We start from the raw sequence: 20321 nt of genomic DNA, 5'->3' as shown, positions 1-20321 counted from the left end.
TCCTCAAGGATCTAGAACTAGACATACCATTTGACCCAGCAATCCCATTACTGGGTATATACCCAAAGGATTATAAATCATTCTACTCTAAAGACATATGCACACATATATTTATTGTGGCACTGTTCACAATAGCAAAGACTTGGAATCAACCCAAATGATGATCAGTGATAGACTGGATAAAGAAAACGTGACACATAACACAGAATACCATGCAGCCATAAAAAAGGATGAGTTCATGTCCTTTGCAGGGACATGGATGAAGCTGGAAAACTTCATTCTCAGCAAACTAACACAAGAACAGAAAACAAAACACCACATGTTTTCACTCATAAGTGGAGTTGAACAGTGAGAACACATGGACACAGGGAGGGGAACATCACACACTGGGGCCTGTTGGGGGCGGTGGGGGGCTAGGGGAGTGACAGTATTAGGAGAAATACCTAATGTAGACGACGAGTTGATGGGTGCAGCAAAGCACTATTGCACATGTATACCTATGTAACAAACCTGCATGTTCTACACTTGTATCCCAGAACTTAAAGTATGATAAAAATAAATAAATAAACAAAAAATCTAAAATTCATATGGAGCCCCCCAAAAATGCCCAAGTAACCAAAGCAATTCTAAGCAAAAAGAACAAAGCTGGAGGGACCCCTTTTCCAGGCTTCAAATTATATTAAAAGCCTCTAGGAACTAAAAACACATGGTATTGGCATAAAAATAGACACATAAGTCAATGGAACAGAATAGAGAACACAGAAAAAGAGCTACATATTTACAGCCAATTGATCTTTGACAGATTTGATGAGAACACACGCTGGGGAAAGGACACATTGTTGAATAAATGGTACTTGGAAAATTAGATAGCCATTTGCAGAAGAATGAAACTGGACCCCTATCTCTCAACAGTAACACAAATTAACTCAAAATGGATTAAAGACCTAAACATAAAAGGTAAAACAATAAAAATCCTAGAATAATACCTAGAAAAAACTCTACTAGACATTGGCCTAAGCAAAGAATTTATGACCAAGTCCTCACAAGCAAATACAACAAAAACAAAAACAGACAAATGTGACTATATTAAACTAAAACTCTTCTGCCCAGCAAAGGAAATAATCAACAGAATAAAGACACAGTCTGCAGGATGGGTTAAAATATTTGCAAACTATTCATGTGACAAAGGTCTAATATCCAGAATATATAAGGAATTCAAACAACTGAACAACAACTAAAACAATGAATGATATCATTAATAAGTGACCAAAGGATATGCATAGATATTTTTCAAAAGAAGACACACAGGTATATGAAATAATATTCAGCATCAATAATCATCAGGGAAATGCAAATTAAAATCACAATGTTATATCATCTTGACCCAGTCAGAATAGCTATTATTACGCACTTTGGGAGGCTGAGGCAGGTGTATCACCTGATGTCAGGAGTTTGAGACGAGCCTGCCCAACATGGAAAAACCCCATCTGTACTAAAAAATACAAAAATTAGCCAGGCATGGTAGCACGTACCTGTGGTCCCAGCTACTCGGGAGGCTGAGGGAGAAGAATCGCTTGACCCCGGAGGCAAAAGTTACAATGAGACAAGATCACCCCAACTGCACTTCAGCCTGGAAGACAAAGTGAGACTCTGTCTCAAAAAAATAAAAATAAATTTAAAAATAACAGATTTCGGCAAGAACGCAGGGATGAGGGAACTCATATACTGTTGGTGGGAATGTAAATTACTAAAACCTCTATGGAAAACACTATGGAGATTTCTCAAAGAACTGAAGATAGAACTGCTATTTCATCCAGCAATCCCGCTATTGGGTATCTACCCAAAGGAAAAGAAATCTATATATCAAGAAGATACCTGCACTCATATGTTTATTACTGCTCTATTCACAATAACTAAGGTATGGAATAAACCTAAGTGTCCATCAACAGCTGATTGGAGAAATAAAATGTGGCATATATACACAATGGAACACTATTCAGCCATAAAAAAGAATGAAATCACATTTTTGGTAGCAACATGGATGACACTGAAGGCTTTAGTGAAACGAGTCAGACACAGAAAGACAAATATCACATATGCTCACTTACAAGTGGGAGCTATTAATAAATAATGTATACCAATGGGTATCAGGTATGGAATGATACACAATGGAGACTCAGAAGGGTGAGGGGGTTGGAATGAGTGGATGATGAGAAATCACTTAATGATTATGATGTACATTATTAGGGTGATACCTTAAAATCCCTGACTTCACCGCTATGAAATCTATGCATGTAACAAAATTGTACTTGTACCGAATACGTTTCTACAAATAAAAAGAGATGCCTGATAATAAGACACTAAGTGACCATAAAAATACACACTAGGCCCATTAACATGAGCTGATGGGTTTGTCAGCTGGTCAGAATCTTAGCATAAATCAAGTTGAAAGGTTAGTGAAAGGAAGTCTGGGAAATGTGTTAATATAACTTTCAGAATGAGCACAAAGTATGACACAGTCATGAATTATTTACATCATTATACAAAGTTGCCTTTTGGAGAGGACGCTTTCTATGGTCGAATGGACAACGTGCCCCATCCTGTGAGTGTCAGCCACTTTTTGAGTAACTCCGGTGCTTGTTTAATGGACTCACGTACAAAACAGCCATGGTAATGAGCTGGAGGTTATGCATGAGGTCAACAAAATGGATTTTCTCTTCCCACAGCTTCTCTGCCTGCTGAAACCACTCATTGCCCAAATGTCAATGATAGTGATGATGCATTAAGTCCCAGATTGGCACGCATTCTCTACTGATTGATTATACTGGACCTCTTCCACCATAGGGAGACAAGAGCTTTTTTTCCCACTGGATTGGACAATTATCCTATATACGAATATGCCTTCCTTGGCTGCAGTGCTTCTGCCAGCATCATCAAGCACAGACATATGACAACATTTGTATTGTCATTATGCTGTTCTGTGCAAAGTGGTTTCTGATCAAGGAACTAATTTTACCACAAAAAAAGTACAATGAAGAACTCCTACTTAGGGAATTGACCAATATTACTATATATATATTTTTTTCTTTACATAGAAGCAGCTGCCTATCTAGATCATTGGAATATCCTACTAAAAACATGTTGCTACTTGAAAAGCAACATCTGCAAAGCTGAAAATACCCCATAAAATGCAGTCCTTTATTTGAATCAATGATTATATGTGGTGCTTTTTAGTTTTGTGACCAAAATGCATAATTTCAAGACTAGAGAGATAAAAGTGGGAGTGGTTTCTTTTACTATCATATTCAACTATCTATTTATTATATACTCTTGTTTCTCACTCCCATGAGTCTGAGGTCTGTCAGTCTAAAAGGCTTCCCAAGAAACGAGTGACTTCACGTAAGTAGGCAACACTGTCACGTAAGTAGGCAACACTGTCCTGGTGACATGGAAGTTGAGACTGCCACCTGGACAAGTTAGGCTCCCAGTGCCACTGAATCAACCGGTCAATAAAAAGGAATTGATTCTAGCTATCAAGGGGAAATAAACACCATCAAGGAAGAAAGAATTATGCCTAAAAACCAAGGAGTTCTCTGAGAAACATCTAATTACTTCAAGTTCAGTAGTAATTAATTAAAGATCACAGGAATGCAATGAAGGCAGGGTCACTAAAGACTCAGACGCTTTAGGAATTAAGATTTGAGTCTTCCCACCAGATAAAAAACAATCCCAACATAGGAATGGCTGAGGGAAAAGGGAATCTGGAGCAGGAAGTATTAAGTGTAACTACTATTTACAGCTTACTGAAAAGAGGACTGTAGCAGCTATGCCTATTTTCCCTCTTGTTGAGGAGGAATTACAAGCATCCTCCACATAATCTCTTCTTGGGGGACTAAGTAAAAATAAAAATGTATAGCTGAAACACTGGTAATCAGAGCTGACCAGAAATTTTGCTATTCTAAGAAACATACTCCTTATAATATAGACAGATGTCCGCTAGTAGAGTACGAATGTGTCTTTTCTGTAATAACCTGCCTCCACATCATCACCCTGCAGTCCATTGACAGCCTCTGAAGAAGACAGCACTATAAATCTGAGGAAGATCAGTTTAAATGATGCTGACCATAAGGAAAAATCAGGACGAATCATTATCTCATTGTCTTAAAGATAAATTAGTATCCTTTGCTCTTATCCTGAATGTGGACATACTTTCCCTAAGTTCCATTTCTGTTAGTAGCTACAACCAAGCTGACAAAAGAGAAAGCAAACTTATTTTCTTTATCTGCCTTTCCCAGGATCTATCTGCCTGTAAACTAATTATGAGACTCAAGATGTCTGTCTTAATGAACTTTCCCAAAGAAGCTGGGAAGAAGCTAGTAGCAAACTTCCCTTCTTGACACAAAAGAGGAGCCAATAAAAAGGAAAATAAGATTTTTTTAAATTACGGAATAGAACCTGGGACTGATACTGCCCAATTGGAAGAGAAGTATTTGACTAATCGTCCAAATATGACTTAATCAATCCAGATTTTTAACATGTCCTTGCTCCCTCCAATTTCTCAGAAACACCACCTTGGTAACCAATGCTGCTATGAGGTGAGAAAAGAGCAGGACAGAACTGAAGTAACAACCAGCTCTCTCACAGTGAGTGATTCACATCAGTATAAGTCAAGCCAAGGCAAGTCACTGCAGCAATAAACTAGTAGCATGAACATCAAAATATCAGTGAAACTCCTAAGTGAAGGAAATCTCCTCTCAAAGATAACCTTACAGAATTCAATTTTGTTCTTTCTACAGTTTCATTGTGGTATAATTGACACAAAACCTGTGTGTATTTAAGGCATACAACTTGACATTCTGATATACATATATACTATGGAATAATCACCACAATCAAGCTAATTAACATGTAAATCACCTCAATCAATCCCCTCACATAGTTATCTTTTTCTTTTGGGTGAACAAAAACAAATAAGCACTACCCTCTCAGCAAATTTCAAGTATACAATATAATACAGTATTGCTAACTATAGTTACATTGCTCTAAATCTTACTTATCTTGCACCACTGAAAATTTGTGCCCTTTGTTCAACATCAACCTGTTTCCTCCTTTTTCCAGCCCCTGGCAAACACCAATCTACCCTCGGCCTCTGAGAGAGCAAGATAAAGCTGAAGTAGCAACCAGCTCACTCACAGTGGGTGATTCATATCAGCAGCATCAAGACAAGACAAGGTAAGTCACTGCAGCAATAAACAGCAGCATGAACACCAAAGTGTCAGTCAAACTTCTAAGTGAAGGAAATCCCCTCTCAAAGATCACCTTACAAAATTCAGTTTGATATATCAAGCTTGAATATTTGAAACTGCACATATAAATGTGATTATGCAGTATTTGTCTTTCTCCGACTGGCTTATTTCACTTAGCATAATGTCCTCCAGTTTCATCCATGTTGCCACAAATGGCAGGATTTTTTTCTGTTTTAAGGCTGAATAATACTTCATTGTATATATACACCATATTTGCTTTTTCCATTCATTCATTGCTGGACATTTAGGTTTTTTTCAATATCTTCACCACTGTGAATACTGATGCATTGAACATGGGGGTGCAAATATCTCTTCAACATACTGATATTATTGCCTTTGGATATAGTCAGAAGTGTAATTGCTGGATCATAAGGCAATTGTATTGTTAATTTCTTGAGGAACCTCCTTACTGTTCCATAACAGCTGTACCAAGGTACATTCCCACCAACAGTATACAAGCATTTTCTTTACATTCTCTCCAACATTTGTTATTTCTTTTTTATGATAGCCATTAGAACATGTGTAAGATAATATGCTATTGTGGCTTTGATTTGCATTTCCCTGATGATTAGTGGTGTTGAGAACTTTTTCATATGCCTCTTAGCCACTTGCATGTCTTCTTTTGAAAAATGTATATTCAGGCTCTTTACTCATTTTTTAATTGAGTTTTTTGGCATTCTGCTCTTGAGTTGAATGAGTTCCTCATATATTTTGAATATGAATCCCTCATTAGAAATAGGACTTGACAATATTTTCTTCCATTCCATATATTGACTTTTCACTTGAATATTTCCTTGGCTGCGCAGAAGCTTCTTAATTTGATGTAGCCTTACTTATCTTTGCTTTTGTTGGCTTTGTGTTTTGTGTCATATCTAAAAATCATTGCCCAGACCAAAGTCAAAAGGCTTTTTGCCTATGTTATTTTCTAGGAGTATTATGGTTTCAGTTCTTACATTTAAGTCTTCAATCCATTTTTAGTTCATCTTTGTACATGATGAGAGATAAAGGTCCAATTTACTTTTGCCACATGCAGGAATAGTTTTCCCAACATCATTTTTTGAAGAGTCTCTCCATTTCCCATTGTTTTTATTGGCATCATTATCAAACATCAGTTGACAGTAAATGTGTAAATTTACTTCTGGGGTCTCTATTCTGTTCCACTGGTCTATAGGTTCTGTTTCTATGGTGGTACCATACTGTTTTAATTATTATATCTTTGTAATATATTTTTAAATCAGGGAGTGTGATGTCAGCTTTTATCTTGCTAAATATTGCTTTGGTTACTCAGATCTTCTTTAATTTTTCACATCAATGCTTTATACTTTTTAATGTGTAAGTATTTTACCTCCTGAGTCACTTTTATTCCTAAGTATTTTATTCCTTTTGATGTTATTTCAAATGGGCTTTTATTTCATAATTTCTTTTATGTGTCAATTTTTGTCTATGTATAGAAGCACAAGTGTGTTTTGTATGTCAAATCTGAATCCTGCAACTTAAATAAATGTATTAATTCTAAAAGTTTTTTACTAGTCATTAGGGTTTTTACATATATGATTAGGTCACCTACAAACAGATAATTTTGCTTCATTCTTTCCAATTTAGGTGTCTTTCATTTCTTTTTCTCGCCTAATAGCTCTGGCTGGGACCTTTATTAATATGCTGAAAAAAAGTTTGTCACATGGATATATTGGGTAATGCTAAGGTTCAGAATATGAATTATCCTGTTACCCAGGTAGTGAGCAAAGTATTCAATAACTTTTCAACCCTTGCCTTCCTTCCTTCCTCTCCACTTCAGTAGTCCCCAGTGTCTTTTGTTGCCATCCTTATGTCCATGAGTATCCAATGTTTAGCCACCCGTTATAAGTGAGAACATGCCATATTTGGTTTTCTGTTCATACATTAATTCGCTTAGAACACTGGCCTCCAACTGCATCTATGTTGCTGCAAAGGACATGATTTCATTCTTTTTTATGACTGTGTAGCATTCCATGGTGTATATGTACTACATTACCTTTATCTAGTCTACCACTTATGGGCATCTAGGTTGATTCTATGTCTTTGCTAGTGTGAATAGTGCTGAGATAAATATATGCATGTATCTTTATTATAGAATTATTTATATTCCTTTGGGTATATACCCAGTACTGGGATTGCTGGGTTGAATGGTAGCTCCATTTGAAGTTCTTTGACAAATCTCCAAACTGCTTTCACAGTGGCTGAATTAATTTACATTCCCATCAGTAGTGTATAATTATTCCCTTTTCTCTGCAACCTCATCAGCATCTGTTATTTTTTTACTGTTTTTTCTAACACTGCTCCAATGTGATGTAGTTTACTTTAGCCTTCTATACTTGTGTGTCTGTAACTTCCCTCTTTCTGAGAGAAACTGGCTTCCAGTACCTGCTATCCATTTACTTATTTGTTTTGAGTTTTTGTGTTTGAGATGGAGTCTGTCACCCAGGCTGGAGTACAGTAGTGAGATCTTGGCTCACTGCAACCTCTGCCTCCCAGGTTCTAGTGATCTTCCTGCCTCAGTCTCCTGAGTAGCTGGGACTACAGGTGCCCACTACCATGCCCAGTTAATTTTTGTATTTTTAGTAGAGAGGGATTTCACTATGTTGGCCAGGCTGGTCTCGAACTCCTGACCTCAAGTGATCCACCCAGCTTGGCCTCCCAAAGTGTTGGGATTACAGGTATGAGCCACCACACCTGGTCCATTTTTTTACTTTTTAATAATCATATTCTGACTGGTGGGAGATGTTATCTCATTGTGGTTTTGATTTTCATTTCTCTAATGATTAGCGATGTTGAGCATTTTTTCATATGTTTGTTGGCTGTGTGTATATCTTCTTTTGATAAGTACCTGTCCATCTCCTTTGCCCATTTTTTAATGGGGTTGTTTGGTTTTTGCTTATTGACTTGTTTAAGTTCCTTATAGATTCTGGATATTACACCTTTGTTGGATACACGGCTTGCAAACATTTTCTCCCATTCTGTAGTTTGTCTGTTTACTCTGTTGATAGTTTCTTTGGCTGTGCAGCAGTTATTTAGTTGAATTAGGTCTCACTTGTGTATTTTGTTTTTGTTGCACTTGCTTTTGGAGACTTTGTCAAAATAGTCTGATCTTCGACAATGTTGACAAAAACAAGCAATGGGAAAAGGATTCCCTATTCATTAAATGGTGCTAGGATAACCAGATAGTCATATGCAGAAAACTGAAAATTGACCCTTCTCTTTCACCATATATGAAATATCATATATGAAAATCAACTCAAGGTGGATTAAAGCCTTAAATATAAGACCTAAAATTGTAAAAATCCCAGAAGAAAACTTATGAAGTACCATTTGGAAAAGATTTCATGACAAATTCCTCAAAAACAGTTGGAACAAAAATAAAAATAGGCAAGCAATGTTTTTCTTCAATAAGCCATTTTTCTAACTGAAATGTATAAAATGTGTTTGTGGTGAGTGGGTGGAGAGCTTTAAGGAGCATGTGCTCTTCTTAAACTACTGTGTTATAGGACATTGCCATGGTCATGAGTGGCCAAAGAGGAGTTCAGACGAAGGGTTTTGGAATGAGGGTCAAACAGTCTTGAAACTGGGGTGTTGGATTGCTTTTCCTTTGGTCACCAAAGCCTCGTGTGATTATATAAGAACCTATACTGAATACAAATATAAGAATTGCTGACTCCTATGTATTGAGGGCCTGCTAATGGTCTCACAGTACTAAATATTTTACACACATTGGCTCTAATTCTGACAATTACCCTTCAAGATAGATATCACTGTCCCAGATGTATAGGCTAAAGCCAGACATTATCTGGAAAGAATTCGTGGAAGGGATAGGAAAGTTGGTTGCTTTTGTTGAATCAAGAAGCATAAAAGTAGTGTGTACTGTTTTGGTTGGATAGCCTCAGTAACAAAGACAAGGAAATAAAAGGGAGCTTCAAAATGCTGACACTGCCCCTTGGCTCTTTGGTCTAGGGTGGGAGAGGAAAAGCAGTAACAATTAGTGACACATACAAAGTAGGTGGTTTCCATGGGGCAGAGTCAAGTTTTCTTTAAGGGAATGTTAGGAAAGGTTCTCCAGAGAAAGAAAACCAATAAGATGTATATATGGAGAGACAGACTTGTTTGAAAAGACTGCCTCACATGATTGCAGAGTATGGCAAATCTAAAATCTGCAGGGCAGGCCAGCAATCTGGAAACCCAGGGAAGGGTTGCTGATGTAGCCTTGAGTCCAAGGGGGGTCTGGACACAGAATTTCTTCTTCCTCAGAAGACTTCAGTTTTTTGTTTTTTGTTTTTTTTCCTGAAGGCCTTCAACTCATTGTATGAGGCTTACTTAGATTATTGAAGGTAATCTGCTTTAGTCAAAGTCTATGAATTTAAATGTTAATCACATCTAAAAAATGTCTTCACAACAACATCTAAACTGCTATTTGATCAACAACTGGATATCATAGCCTAGCCAAATTGGAAAATAAAATTAACTATCACAGGAAGGAAGAAAGTAGATAATTAGATAAATAAGGCAGAAATATTGGGTAGAGTAAATTGAAATCGGATGAATGTCCTGGGTCAACAGATAGAATGGGTAGAAAAAATAAATGAAAGACTAAAAGCATAAAAGGATCCATGAAATGAGAGACTACAGGAATTTGCATTTTGGAGTGCCCTATGATGAGAAAGATAAGAAGCATGGTAAAATGGACGTTTCTTAAAGGGAGGGCCAAAGCTAATCTAGTGAAGTCCTGTACTATTGGAGGCCTGAGTAGATTAGTAGACTGAGTCTTTCTCATTATTGAAATGGAATATTGTAGGGCACCATTTTAATTTCTTGGAGCAGTTCTTTTAGAAGCAGAAAGGGACTAATCACCTTAGCAGCAACTCATCAATATTGGTCCCTCACTTGTGGTCAGAAAGCCCTAAGCTCTGAAGTAGACCTGAGAAAGAGTAGATTTTTTTCCCATATTGCTTCAGTTAAATCTACCAGCTAACTCAGACTTTTCTCAATTCTCCACCCACACCTTTAATATTTCCACTATCTAATTGGAGATATTTATGAGATATCCAAGTGTACGTGACACTCCACTTCACTATTTTATATTTTTGAGGCTTACCCAGTCCAACTGTCCCAAGTCAGAACCAGTTTATGGAGGCTGTCCTCCTGCTGGAATTGGTCTGCTTGTTATCTTTGTATCTTTCTGGTGTCTCATGTGTGGCCACTGCTTCTGTCATGCACTCTTCTCCTAAATTCCTGAGAATGACTCCTCAACACTACTCCCCGCCTTGATCCAATGCAACTTGGTTCCAAATAGTCTTTCCCATAGCGCCACAATAAAGCACACTCAAAGCCCTTTCTGAAAATATTTCTGACAATAGGTTTATCAAGGCTCATACATAACGAAACAAAAACAAAACAACAATAACAAAGCCTATCTGCCCAATCTGCTCTGAGGGGCTATTTTAGCTGATTCTGACCTCCTATGTCCTGGACCCAGACAGACTGCTAAATAAGACTAACTGCCCAGACAGTTTGTTTCATTCTACCAGATCCTATATTAGTATCTTACTGACTTCCAAAATCCCCTATTAGAAGGGGTCCAAAAAAAAAAAAAGAAGAAGAAGAAGAGGAAGGGCTCCAAATCTGATATCTTCATGGTCCATGTGACAACCCACACACACCCTGAGAAAGTAGTGACGTAATGAATTGAATCAGACTGCTCTAAATTATAATCTTGCATGCTATTTGCTGGCTGTGTGATTGCAGCAAGTCAGTATAAAAGATAAATATTAATTATGTTCTCAATATTCTATGTATTAGATGGAACTAGTCTCATGTTAGTGAAGCCAGACTACCAGACTACTCAGCAAAAGATCAACGTTGAGTCTGTTAAATGTAAATATGAATGAACAGAAATAGGACTTTGACATCCTACTTGCATTTTCTGGTACAAGAGAAAGTTAAGAACCTTGATTCTGTTCACTAATCAGCCAGAAAATCATAGTATTTATAGCATCAAACATAATACTGTAGAATATGTAAACATAGAGGGATTATACCATTTACTTTTCAAAAGATTTCTTTAAACTGCAAGTTCTTCCACTTGCAATTATATACTATGAAATGTTAAATATATGTCAAAACAGCTGATTCTAAAGCAAGCTGGAGAAACTGAATTTTTATTCTTGTTACTCCTATGCCCACTCCATTATCTCAGCTGAGTTCTTATTTCTCTGAGAGTCAGAAAAGGAAACATTTCCTGAATATTCAAGAAGAAAAGAGAGCGAAGAATAAAAGACACATTTCTTCTTACCCACTGTCCAACACATTTCCTTCTTAGTAGACGCCAATGATAGGCAGACAACCAATAAACTAGAAGAACAGGAGTTACATTTTTCTCAACAATGGGCAGGTATAATATGTGTAAAATTGTGTATTTTCTTCAGTAAGCCTTTTTCTAACTGAAATAGCATATGGGATGGGATTGTGAGTACTTTTAATGAGCATTGCAGAAACTTCGTTTAGGTGTTGAAGTGGTGTGATGACAAAGATAAGAAGTATGGAGGACCATTTTGAACCAAGCAGTAACCCAGTCCAGAGAAAATGGGATTCCATTTAAGAGGTAGGAGCTTGGAGTGGTTAAGAGCTTAGACTGAAGAGAGTACAGAGAACCTAGGAAAGAACTCAGGCCATATCTGGATTAAATTCTGGTAACTGGAGGGAAAGTAAAATGAATGATTGACATTAGCATCTACCTTTCCTTGCACTTTCATTCCATTTTTAGATATACTGCTTTATTATTTCAGTTCACATTCCTGCTGGCCCTGCCTGGAATCCCATTTAATACATCCAATATTGAGAATAGAATTAATATTTATCTTTTATACCGACTTGCAGCAATCTTTCCTGAAAAGGATATTTGTGACTTACACAAAATTTGAACTGAATTTGGCTAGGTCATATGCAATAAAACTGGAAGTTGACAAGGGGAACCAATCCCTGGGTGAGGCAGCAATGCTGACACAAACAAAGTAAACTATGCAAGCTCAGACAGGCTGAGCTTAATTTCCAAAATACATGGCAATGACCATTATGCATTATTTCTGGAAGCAGACGACTGCCTACCAGACCATCCTTCCTCTCCAGAAAGTCTACTAGGAATATGTTCATACTCTTACTTAGGTCACAGTAACAGGAGGCTGAGAGCTTTGTAGGGTCACAGATAGAGGCAGACAGAAAGTCAGGCTACAGAGTGCTCAGCAAAAGGGACCAGAATGCAAAAACCAAACTATGGACTCAATAAAACTTGGAAAAACTTGACAAAGTTTTGTGAAAGAAGAATAAGAATTATAGAGGTAACAAGGACAGGATCTCAGACAGAAGGACATACAATTTGACCTTAGTGTGTGTCCTTGATACACACAAGGCTAGTAAAATAGGAATGAGAGGCAAAAGATTTGCGCATATACCTATATGTATTGTGAATTTGATACATTGTACTACATATATGCATTTATCATTATGTATTATTACAAAATGCTTCTCTTTATCTCTACTGAAGTTTTTTGCCTTATGATCTATTTTGTCTGATACCAGAAGAGCTGCACATACATGCAGCCAACAAGCATAGGAAAAAAAGCTCAATGTCACTGATTAGAGACATGCAAATTGAATCCAAATTGAGATACATCTCACATCAGTCAAAATGGCTATTATCAAAAAGTCAAAAGATAAGATGCTGGTGAGGTTGTGAAGAAAGGGGAACACTTATACACTATTGTATAGTTCAACCATTGTGGAAAACAGTGTGGTGATTCCTCAAAAATCTAAAAACAGAACTATAACCTAGCAATTCCATTACTGGGTATATAACCAGAGGAATATAAATTGTTTCATCATAAAGATACATGCACACATATGTTCATAGAGAACTATTCATAATAGCAAAGACACAGAATAAACCTAAATGCCCATCAGTGATAGACTGGATAAAAAATGTGATCCATATACACCATGGAATGCTATGCAGCTATAAAAAAGAATGAGATCCTTTCCTTTGCAGGAACATAGATGGAGCTGGAGGCCATTATCCTTAGCAAACTAACACAGGAACAGAAAATCAAACATCACATGCTTTCACTTATAAGTGGGAGCTAAATGATGAGAACACATGGACACATAAAGGGAAACAGGAGACACTGGGACCTATCAAAAGGTGGAGGGTGCAAGGAGGGAGTGAATCAGGAAAAATAACTGATGAATACTAGGCTTAATACCTGGCAGATGAAATAATCTTTACAACAAACTCCCATGACACATGTTTACTGATGTAACAAATGTGCACATGTACCCCTGAATTTAAAATAAAAGTTAATATTAAAATAAAAATTTTTTTAATTAAATGAAGAAAATATGTAAATAAGCATTTCTCAAATGAAGACACACAAATGGCAAACAGACATATAAAAATGTGTTCAAGATTATTGATCACCAGAGTAATGCAAATCAAAACTACAATGAGATTCATCGCACTTAAAATGGCTTCTATCCAAAAGACATGCACTAACAAATGCTGGCAAGGATATGGAGAAAAGGGAACCCTCACACACCGTTAGTAAGAATGTAAATTAGTACAACCACGTGTCAGGTTCCAACCCAAGCTGGGGTTCGAGGGGAGTTGGTGGATGTGTGGCAGGTAACTGAAAGAACGCTCGAGGGACCGTAGGCAGCTGGGACGTGGCTTTATTCTGTCTCCTACAGAGTCAGCAGTGCCATTATATTACTCACAGACAATATGGCTTAAAGGATGTATGTACCAGTGCAAACCATCCAGAGCTGCTGCTGGAAGGGCAGTGCAGATCCAAGTTACAAACATTGGTCATCTCAGCGAAGGTGTGGGCCCATTTCACAATGCTACTGGAGCAGTATGAGCTCACACAAACAGGTTACATTAAAATGGCTGCATAAATTTGATTACATACTGCACAGGGTTGTGAGCCTGTGCTCCAGACCCTCTGTAATGATGTCTACCTCAGCCTGTTCCTGACTGAATCACAGCCATTTTTCTTACACTCCACCCGCTAGGCTGAGGAAGTCCTTCTAATGGGGAGACGTGCCCACAGGGCAGAACTCTGGAACCAAAGGCCATGGCAGCAATACAGGGAGCAACAACTTACTACTAATGTTCCCACTATGCTGCCCATAATTATTAGGGTCCAGCATAGGCCAGAGTCCAGAGATGCCCACCATGTCAGTAGGGGGTCATCAGTAAGGCTCTCAACTGCCTTGATTTCCTGGGAAACTTCTTGAAAAGCTGTTATGTTTTGTTGATTGTCAGGGATGAAGGTACAACATTGCGTTCCTAAAAGAGCACAGGTGCCACCTTGGGCAGCAGTTAATATGTTTAGAGCCATCTGGTTCTGCAGTACCACCTTCTGGATTTGATCAACCTCATCTGTCAACAGAAGGATGGCAACTCGGGTGTAACTCAAAGCTCAAGCAATGTGCTCCACAAGGGCCATAACTTGCATTTCTACAGTTATGACACCTGCTCCAGGGATGGTTAAGGCTAAGAGGTAGAGTCACCAGGGGGCTCATCACACTCACAAAAACTGGGAACATAGCATCTCCCACTTACGTGGGCCTCTAAGCAATGTGGGAATGACACTGGCAAGCATATCAGTCCACCCCCAGGTACAGTAGCCAGTCCAGTTTGCTGACAAACATGACCATCCTGTGTCACCACAGACACGAACTTCCTGGGGGCACAAAGCACATTGGAGCCTGACCTTGATGAGGCTACCTATTCCACAAAGGTGTGGTGACATATTGTATTTGTGTAGACTATGGTAGGCAACCACCCCACGGTGATGTTATCCCAATGTTGCTCTCTACATCATGGTACCTGTTGTGGGGGCACCATGTGTTCTCCCACTACCCAGTTCCATCCATCGTAGATGCTATGGGTCAGCCAGAAAGTGGGCATTCCTTGGGTTTTGTGGCACCCCCTATCCAAAGCTTACTGTGTCATGTTCCAAATGTCAGCCATGGAACCCCAAATCTCTAACCGTGTCCAGTTTTCCACAGAAGCTCAGTGAAAATAGGATTTCAAAGAGATATTTACACTCCCATATTCATTGCAGCATTAATCACAGTAGCCAAAATGTGGAAACAACCTAAATGTTCATTGACCGATGATTAGATAAGGAAAACGTGGTATATTCATACAATAGAATGTTATTATTCATCCTTTAAATAGAAGGAAATCCTGTCATATGAAACAATATGGATGAATCTTGAAGACATTATTCTAAGTGAAGTAAGGTAGTCAGAGAAGAACAGATAGTGTATGATTCCATGACTATGAGGTATCAAATGTAATCAAACTCATAGAAGCAGAAAGTAGAATGATGGCTTCCACAGGAGAGCCAGGTGAGGTGATGGGGAGTTGGTGTTCAGTGTTCAGTGAATATAGCGTTTCAGTTACACAAGATGAAAAAGCTCTAGAGATCTACTGTACAATATTGTGCTATAGTACACACTTAAAATTTTGTTAAGAGGATTGATTTCATATTGTTAGTTTTTACCACAATTTTAAAAATGTAAAACAATGAAACTTCTTGAAGAAAACAGGGGAAAAGCTTTGTAACTTAGGATGAGGCAAAAAACTTCTTAGATGTGAAACCAAAAGTATAATCCAAAAAAGAGTATATTTATAATTTGGACTTCATAAAAACTTCTCTTTAAAAGACACTGTTTAAAAAATAAAAAGACAAACTACAGACTGAGAGGAAATATTTGCCAATAATATCATTCATAAAGGACAAAATGTGTAAAGAACTCTCAAAACTCAATAATAAGAACACCTAATAAAAAATGTACAAAAGATTTAAACAGACACTTAACCAAAGCAATGTAGAATATGCTCAACATCATTAGTCTTTACAGAAATGTTGATTAAAACCACAAATGAGATACCACTACAAGCCTATTAAAATGGCTAAAATCAAAAAGACTGACTGTACCAAGGTTTGGCAAGAAAGTGGAAGATCCCTGAGCCACTGACGGTAATGTAAAATGGTACAGTTGCTTTGCAAAACAGTTTAGCAGTGTCTTTAAAAGTTAAACTTATACCTACTATATGATCTAGCCATGCTGCTCCTAGGTTTTTAACCAAGAGAAAGCAAAGGATACATTTATACAAATATTTGCATAGACAAATATTTATATTAGTTTTATTTATAATTGACATAAAGTAGAAATAACCCAAAAGTCCATCAATGAGTGAATGATTAAATAAACTATGGAATATACATACGACGGTATACTACTCAGCAATAGAAAGAAATAAATGGTACACAAAACAACAGAGACAAATCTCAAAATAATTATGTTGAGTGAAGGAAGTCAAACACAAAAAAGTTCATATTATATGATTCCGTTTATATAAAGTATTGGAAAATTCTTAGCCATTATCTCTTCACATATTGCCTCTCCACCATCCCCTGATTCGTCTCCTTCTGTGATCATTATAATACTTACTTTAGCCCCTTTGACACCGACCCTCATGTCTTTTACATTCCTCTATGAGTTTTGCATTCTTTCTCTGTGCTTCTGTTTGGATTTACTTGTCTTTCTGGTGTTTTGCTGTGCTCAGTTGACTTAATTTCAGATTTTGTTTTCAGTTTTTAGGTACCACTTATTTTTCTTATAAATTCCAGTTACCTATTAAACTTTGCATTTATTCATCTGTGTTAGCTTGGGCTGCCATAACAAAAACCATAGACGGGATGGCTTCAACAATAGCAATTTATTTCACTGCAGCTCTGAGGAGGCTGGAAGTCTGGGATCAGGGTGCCAGCATGGTCTGGTTCTGGTTCTGGTGGGGACTCCCTTCGTGCTTGCAGATGGCTACCTGTTCACTGTGTGAAGGAGACTTTATTTTATCTTCTCAATTTCCTATTAAATTTTTTATAATCCAAATTTTAATTTCCAGTAATTTGTTGTAATTCCTTAATCTTTATTACTGTGTTGCCTTTTTTATGTGATTGGCAGAGAAGGTGAGTATTTGGGGTTTGCTTCTGTTTGGACTCCTATTCTGTACGTGTATCTTTATTTTTTTCCATTTTTTTTAACTTAAATTTCTTTGCTGAACATTGCACACTTTTCTGGAGTATCTTGAATCATTTTTACCAATATATATTTAAGACTGAAGAAAAAGAAAGAGGAAGTCAGAGTGAGACTTACAGATAATCAAACTTTATCAGCTACCAGGAAACCAGTCATTTTTCTAGCACACCTCTTCCTCAAAACAGTGCCAGATTACGGAAAACTTTACATAGGTAGGCAGTAGCTACACCCGCTCTCCTAGATGGCTTCTTTAATATTTCTTAAAAGGAACTTCTATTTTATTTTGTTTGTCTGATGTAATCAAAGTTATGGCCTGTTTGGTTTGCTTTTGCCAGGGTGTAAATACTGCCTAAAGGTCATTCTGTACACGGGGATAGGGTGCAAGTCAACTTGCGTGTACGAAGCTCCAACGTGTCCTCCTGTCTGGGTCCCCCCTTTTAATTCTCATTCTTTGTTATGCATACAGTCTCAAGCCTTTCTAGGATATTACCAGGGGAGTTGACTGTCTTTAGCTGTAGTTTCCTTGGAATTACAAATATCAATAGAGAGCTGGTTCTTTCTCTTTGTTCAGGTTTCAGCTCCAACATCACCCCAGAAAAGTGTACTGTGACTTCTCTATCTAAATAAACCTCATCTCAATCACTCTCTATTACGGTTTTCTATCTTGTCATCCTCATAGCATCCATCATCATCTGAAATGATTTTGTTATTGGTTTTTTACTTCCCCTACTAACATGTAAGCTCATGGGAAGAAGTTTTGTTTGCCTTATCTATAGCTACTTCCTCAGTGGCTTTACCAATACCTGTAACATGAGTGGTGCTCAGATATTTATTAAATAAAGACATAGTCATAAGATACAGGGCAAGGTCAGAAGAAGGAGAGATGCTTCTGCTCCATCTCAAAATTCAACTAGCCCAGGCTCAGCCCCATTCCCAGAAATTCTCATTCCAAACTCAAATTCATTCTCCCCTATCCAAGCTTAGAAAACCTGGGATGATATCATTTATCTTTTACCCATCCTTGCCTCGCCTCCAATTCCTATGTTCCTAGTTTATTGATTATTACATCTGTCTGGTAATTTCAAATTCACAGTTTCTCATTACCTCCCTAAATACAATGCTTTTGACTGTGCCTTACCTCCATCCTGTCTACCTAGATGTGTCTCAGAATAATAGAATAGTTAAGAGCAAACAAAAAGTAATAAATATGGAATTGAAGAAAACAAATTTCCTCCACCTCTCTGTCACTTGAGACAAAACTGGTTCTTTCCCCCAGGGCGGTTCTGTTTCAGGATCTTGTCCCTTCATAGACTCATAGTCCAGCTCATAGTTGCTTGACTCTCTGTGCAAGGATGCAAAGAGAATGAAAGTTGCTCTTGCATCAGAAGGACTGTCTCAAGGGCACCTGTGCTGTCTGCCTCCAATATGTATAATACAGGATGCTAGACTGGTCTTTCAGCCTCAAGTTGTTTTTATCTTCAGAGAAGGTACACATGCATGAATTAATAATCAATAAAATAAATATACGTCTGTCCTCTGGCATCTCATTCACCATAAGTGGACACCATGACCTAGAGAAATACAACAAAAAGAGATTAGGAAAACGTTGGAGAGAACCAGTGCTGTGTTCCTTTGGAAGCTAAGCAGTAAAAGCTGTAAAAGTACATGAGTGCCATCTAAAGGCAAAACTAGTACTGCAGGGTTGTTAAAGGCTGTTCATACTAAGGAGGAAAGAGAAATTTGCTCCTGGAAACCCCTAAGTGAAGTGAAAACTTGTCATAACAACCTGATGGATCCTGCCCTATCATCTATGACTGGTAGTAAGCAAGTTTTTCATATCCTGAGTCAAAATTTGCCTCTGCCTTTCCTGACCGCTGCAGACCACAGTAACTTCACCTCCTCTGACAGATCCTAGTATATTTTCTTTAACGTTTAATCAGTCCCAAGTCAGAACACATTCTCTCTTCAACAAATATCTTTCTTCATGTATTCTTTGAACCAGACTCTGAGCTCAGCAATGGGACTGTCTGCTGGTTTACAAGTCTCTTCCTGAGCTGGAGGGACATTGTCCATCCCCTCCCTTCCTGTGACGGGAATACCCTGCATAACATCTCTGAAATGCATTTCCTAACCTTTTTAGAACTGGATCCTTCAGGAAAGCACATCCCACCTGCTCTAGGACAGGTAAAAATTTGTAGGCATATAACTTCCCGCAGTGAACATCATGGGTTTGGAAGTTGGGGACATGTAGTATTGAATCCTACCTCTGTGATTCGTGAAATCTGTGAACTACCAAAACTTGGGCAAAGGACTTAACGTCTCTGAGACTTGCTTTCCTAGTTGTTAAATTGAATGACAATACCTACCTATGGTCTTATGGTAAGGGTTAGCAATAGTCCATTTATTTATTTATTTATTTATTTATTTGAGACAGTTTCGCTCTTGTTGTCCAGGCTGGAGTGCAATGGCACGATCTTGGCTCACTGCAACCTCTGCCTCCCAGGTTCGAGCGATTCACCTGCCTCAGCGTCCCAAGTAACTGGGATTACAAGCGTGCGCCACCACGCCCAGCTAATTTTGTATTTTTAGTAGAGATGGGGTTTCACCATGTTGGTCAGACTGCTCTTGAACTCCTGACCTCAAGTGATCCACCCACCTTGGCCTCCCAAAGTGCTGGGATTACAGGTGTGGGTCACTGCACCCAGCTCATTATTTATTATTTATATACAACCTGGCACAACCTGGAACAAAGAAAAAGTGGTAAGAAAATATAAACTTTCACTATCATTATGATAAGAAAAATTCTATGAGATTAAGTCACCTACTTTGCAAAGTTGTTGTGAAGATTAAATTATGTACACAGGTATGATAGACTGCCAG

The 20321-nt window shown here is 37.9% G+C and overlaps 1 protein-coding gene across 1 annotated transcript in view; it reads left to right on the top strand.

The window, feature by feature from the left end:
* Positions 1-20321, top strand: part of LOC105554076 (putative selection and upkeep of intraepithelial T-cells protein 1 homolog) — a 224565-nt gene that overhangs the window by 196465 nt on the left and 7779 nt on the right. The window contains exons 8-9 of the mRNA XM_012000343.1: positions 4563-4677; positions 5119-5232. Of these exons, the coding sequence (XP_011855733.1) occupies positions 4563-4579 (17 nt within the window). The 3' untranslated portion in view covers positions 4580-4677; positions 5119-5232. The remainder of the gene's footprint in view (positions 1-4562; positions 4678-5118; positions 5233-20321) is intronic.

The sequence above is a fragment of the Mandrillus leucophaeus genome, unplaced genomic scaffold (genome assembly GCF_000951045.1).
Source record: "Mandrillus leucophaeus isolate KB7577 unplaced genomic scaffold, Mleu.le_1.0 Scaffold626, whole genome shotgun sequence".
Taxonomy (NCBI): domain Eukaryota; kingdom Metazoa; phylum Chordata; class Mammalia; order Primates; family Cercopithecidae; genus Mandrillus; species Mandrillus leucophaeus.
The sequence above is the reverse complement of the archived record's forward strand: the minus strand, read 5'-3'. Positions and strand labels throughout refer to the sequence as shown.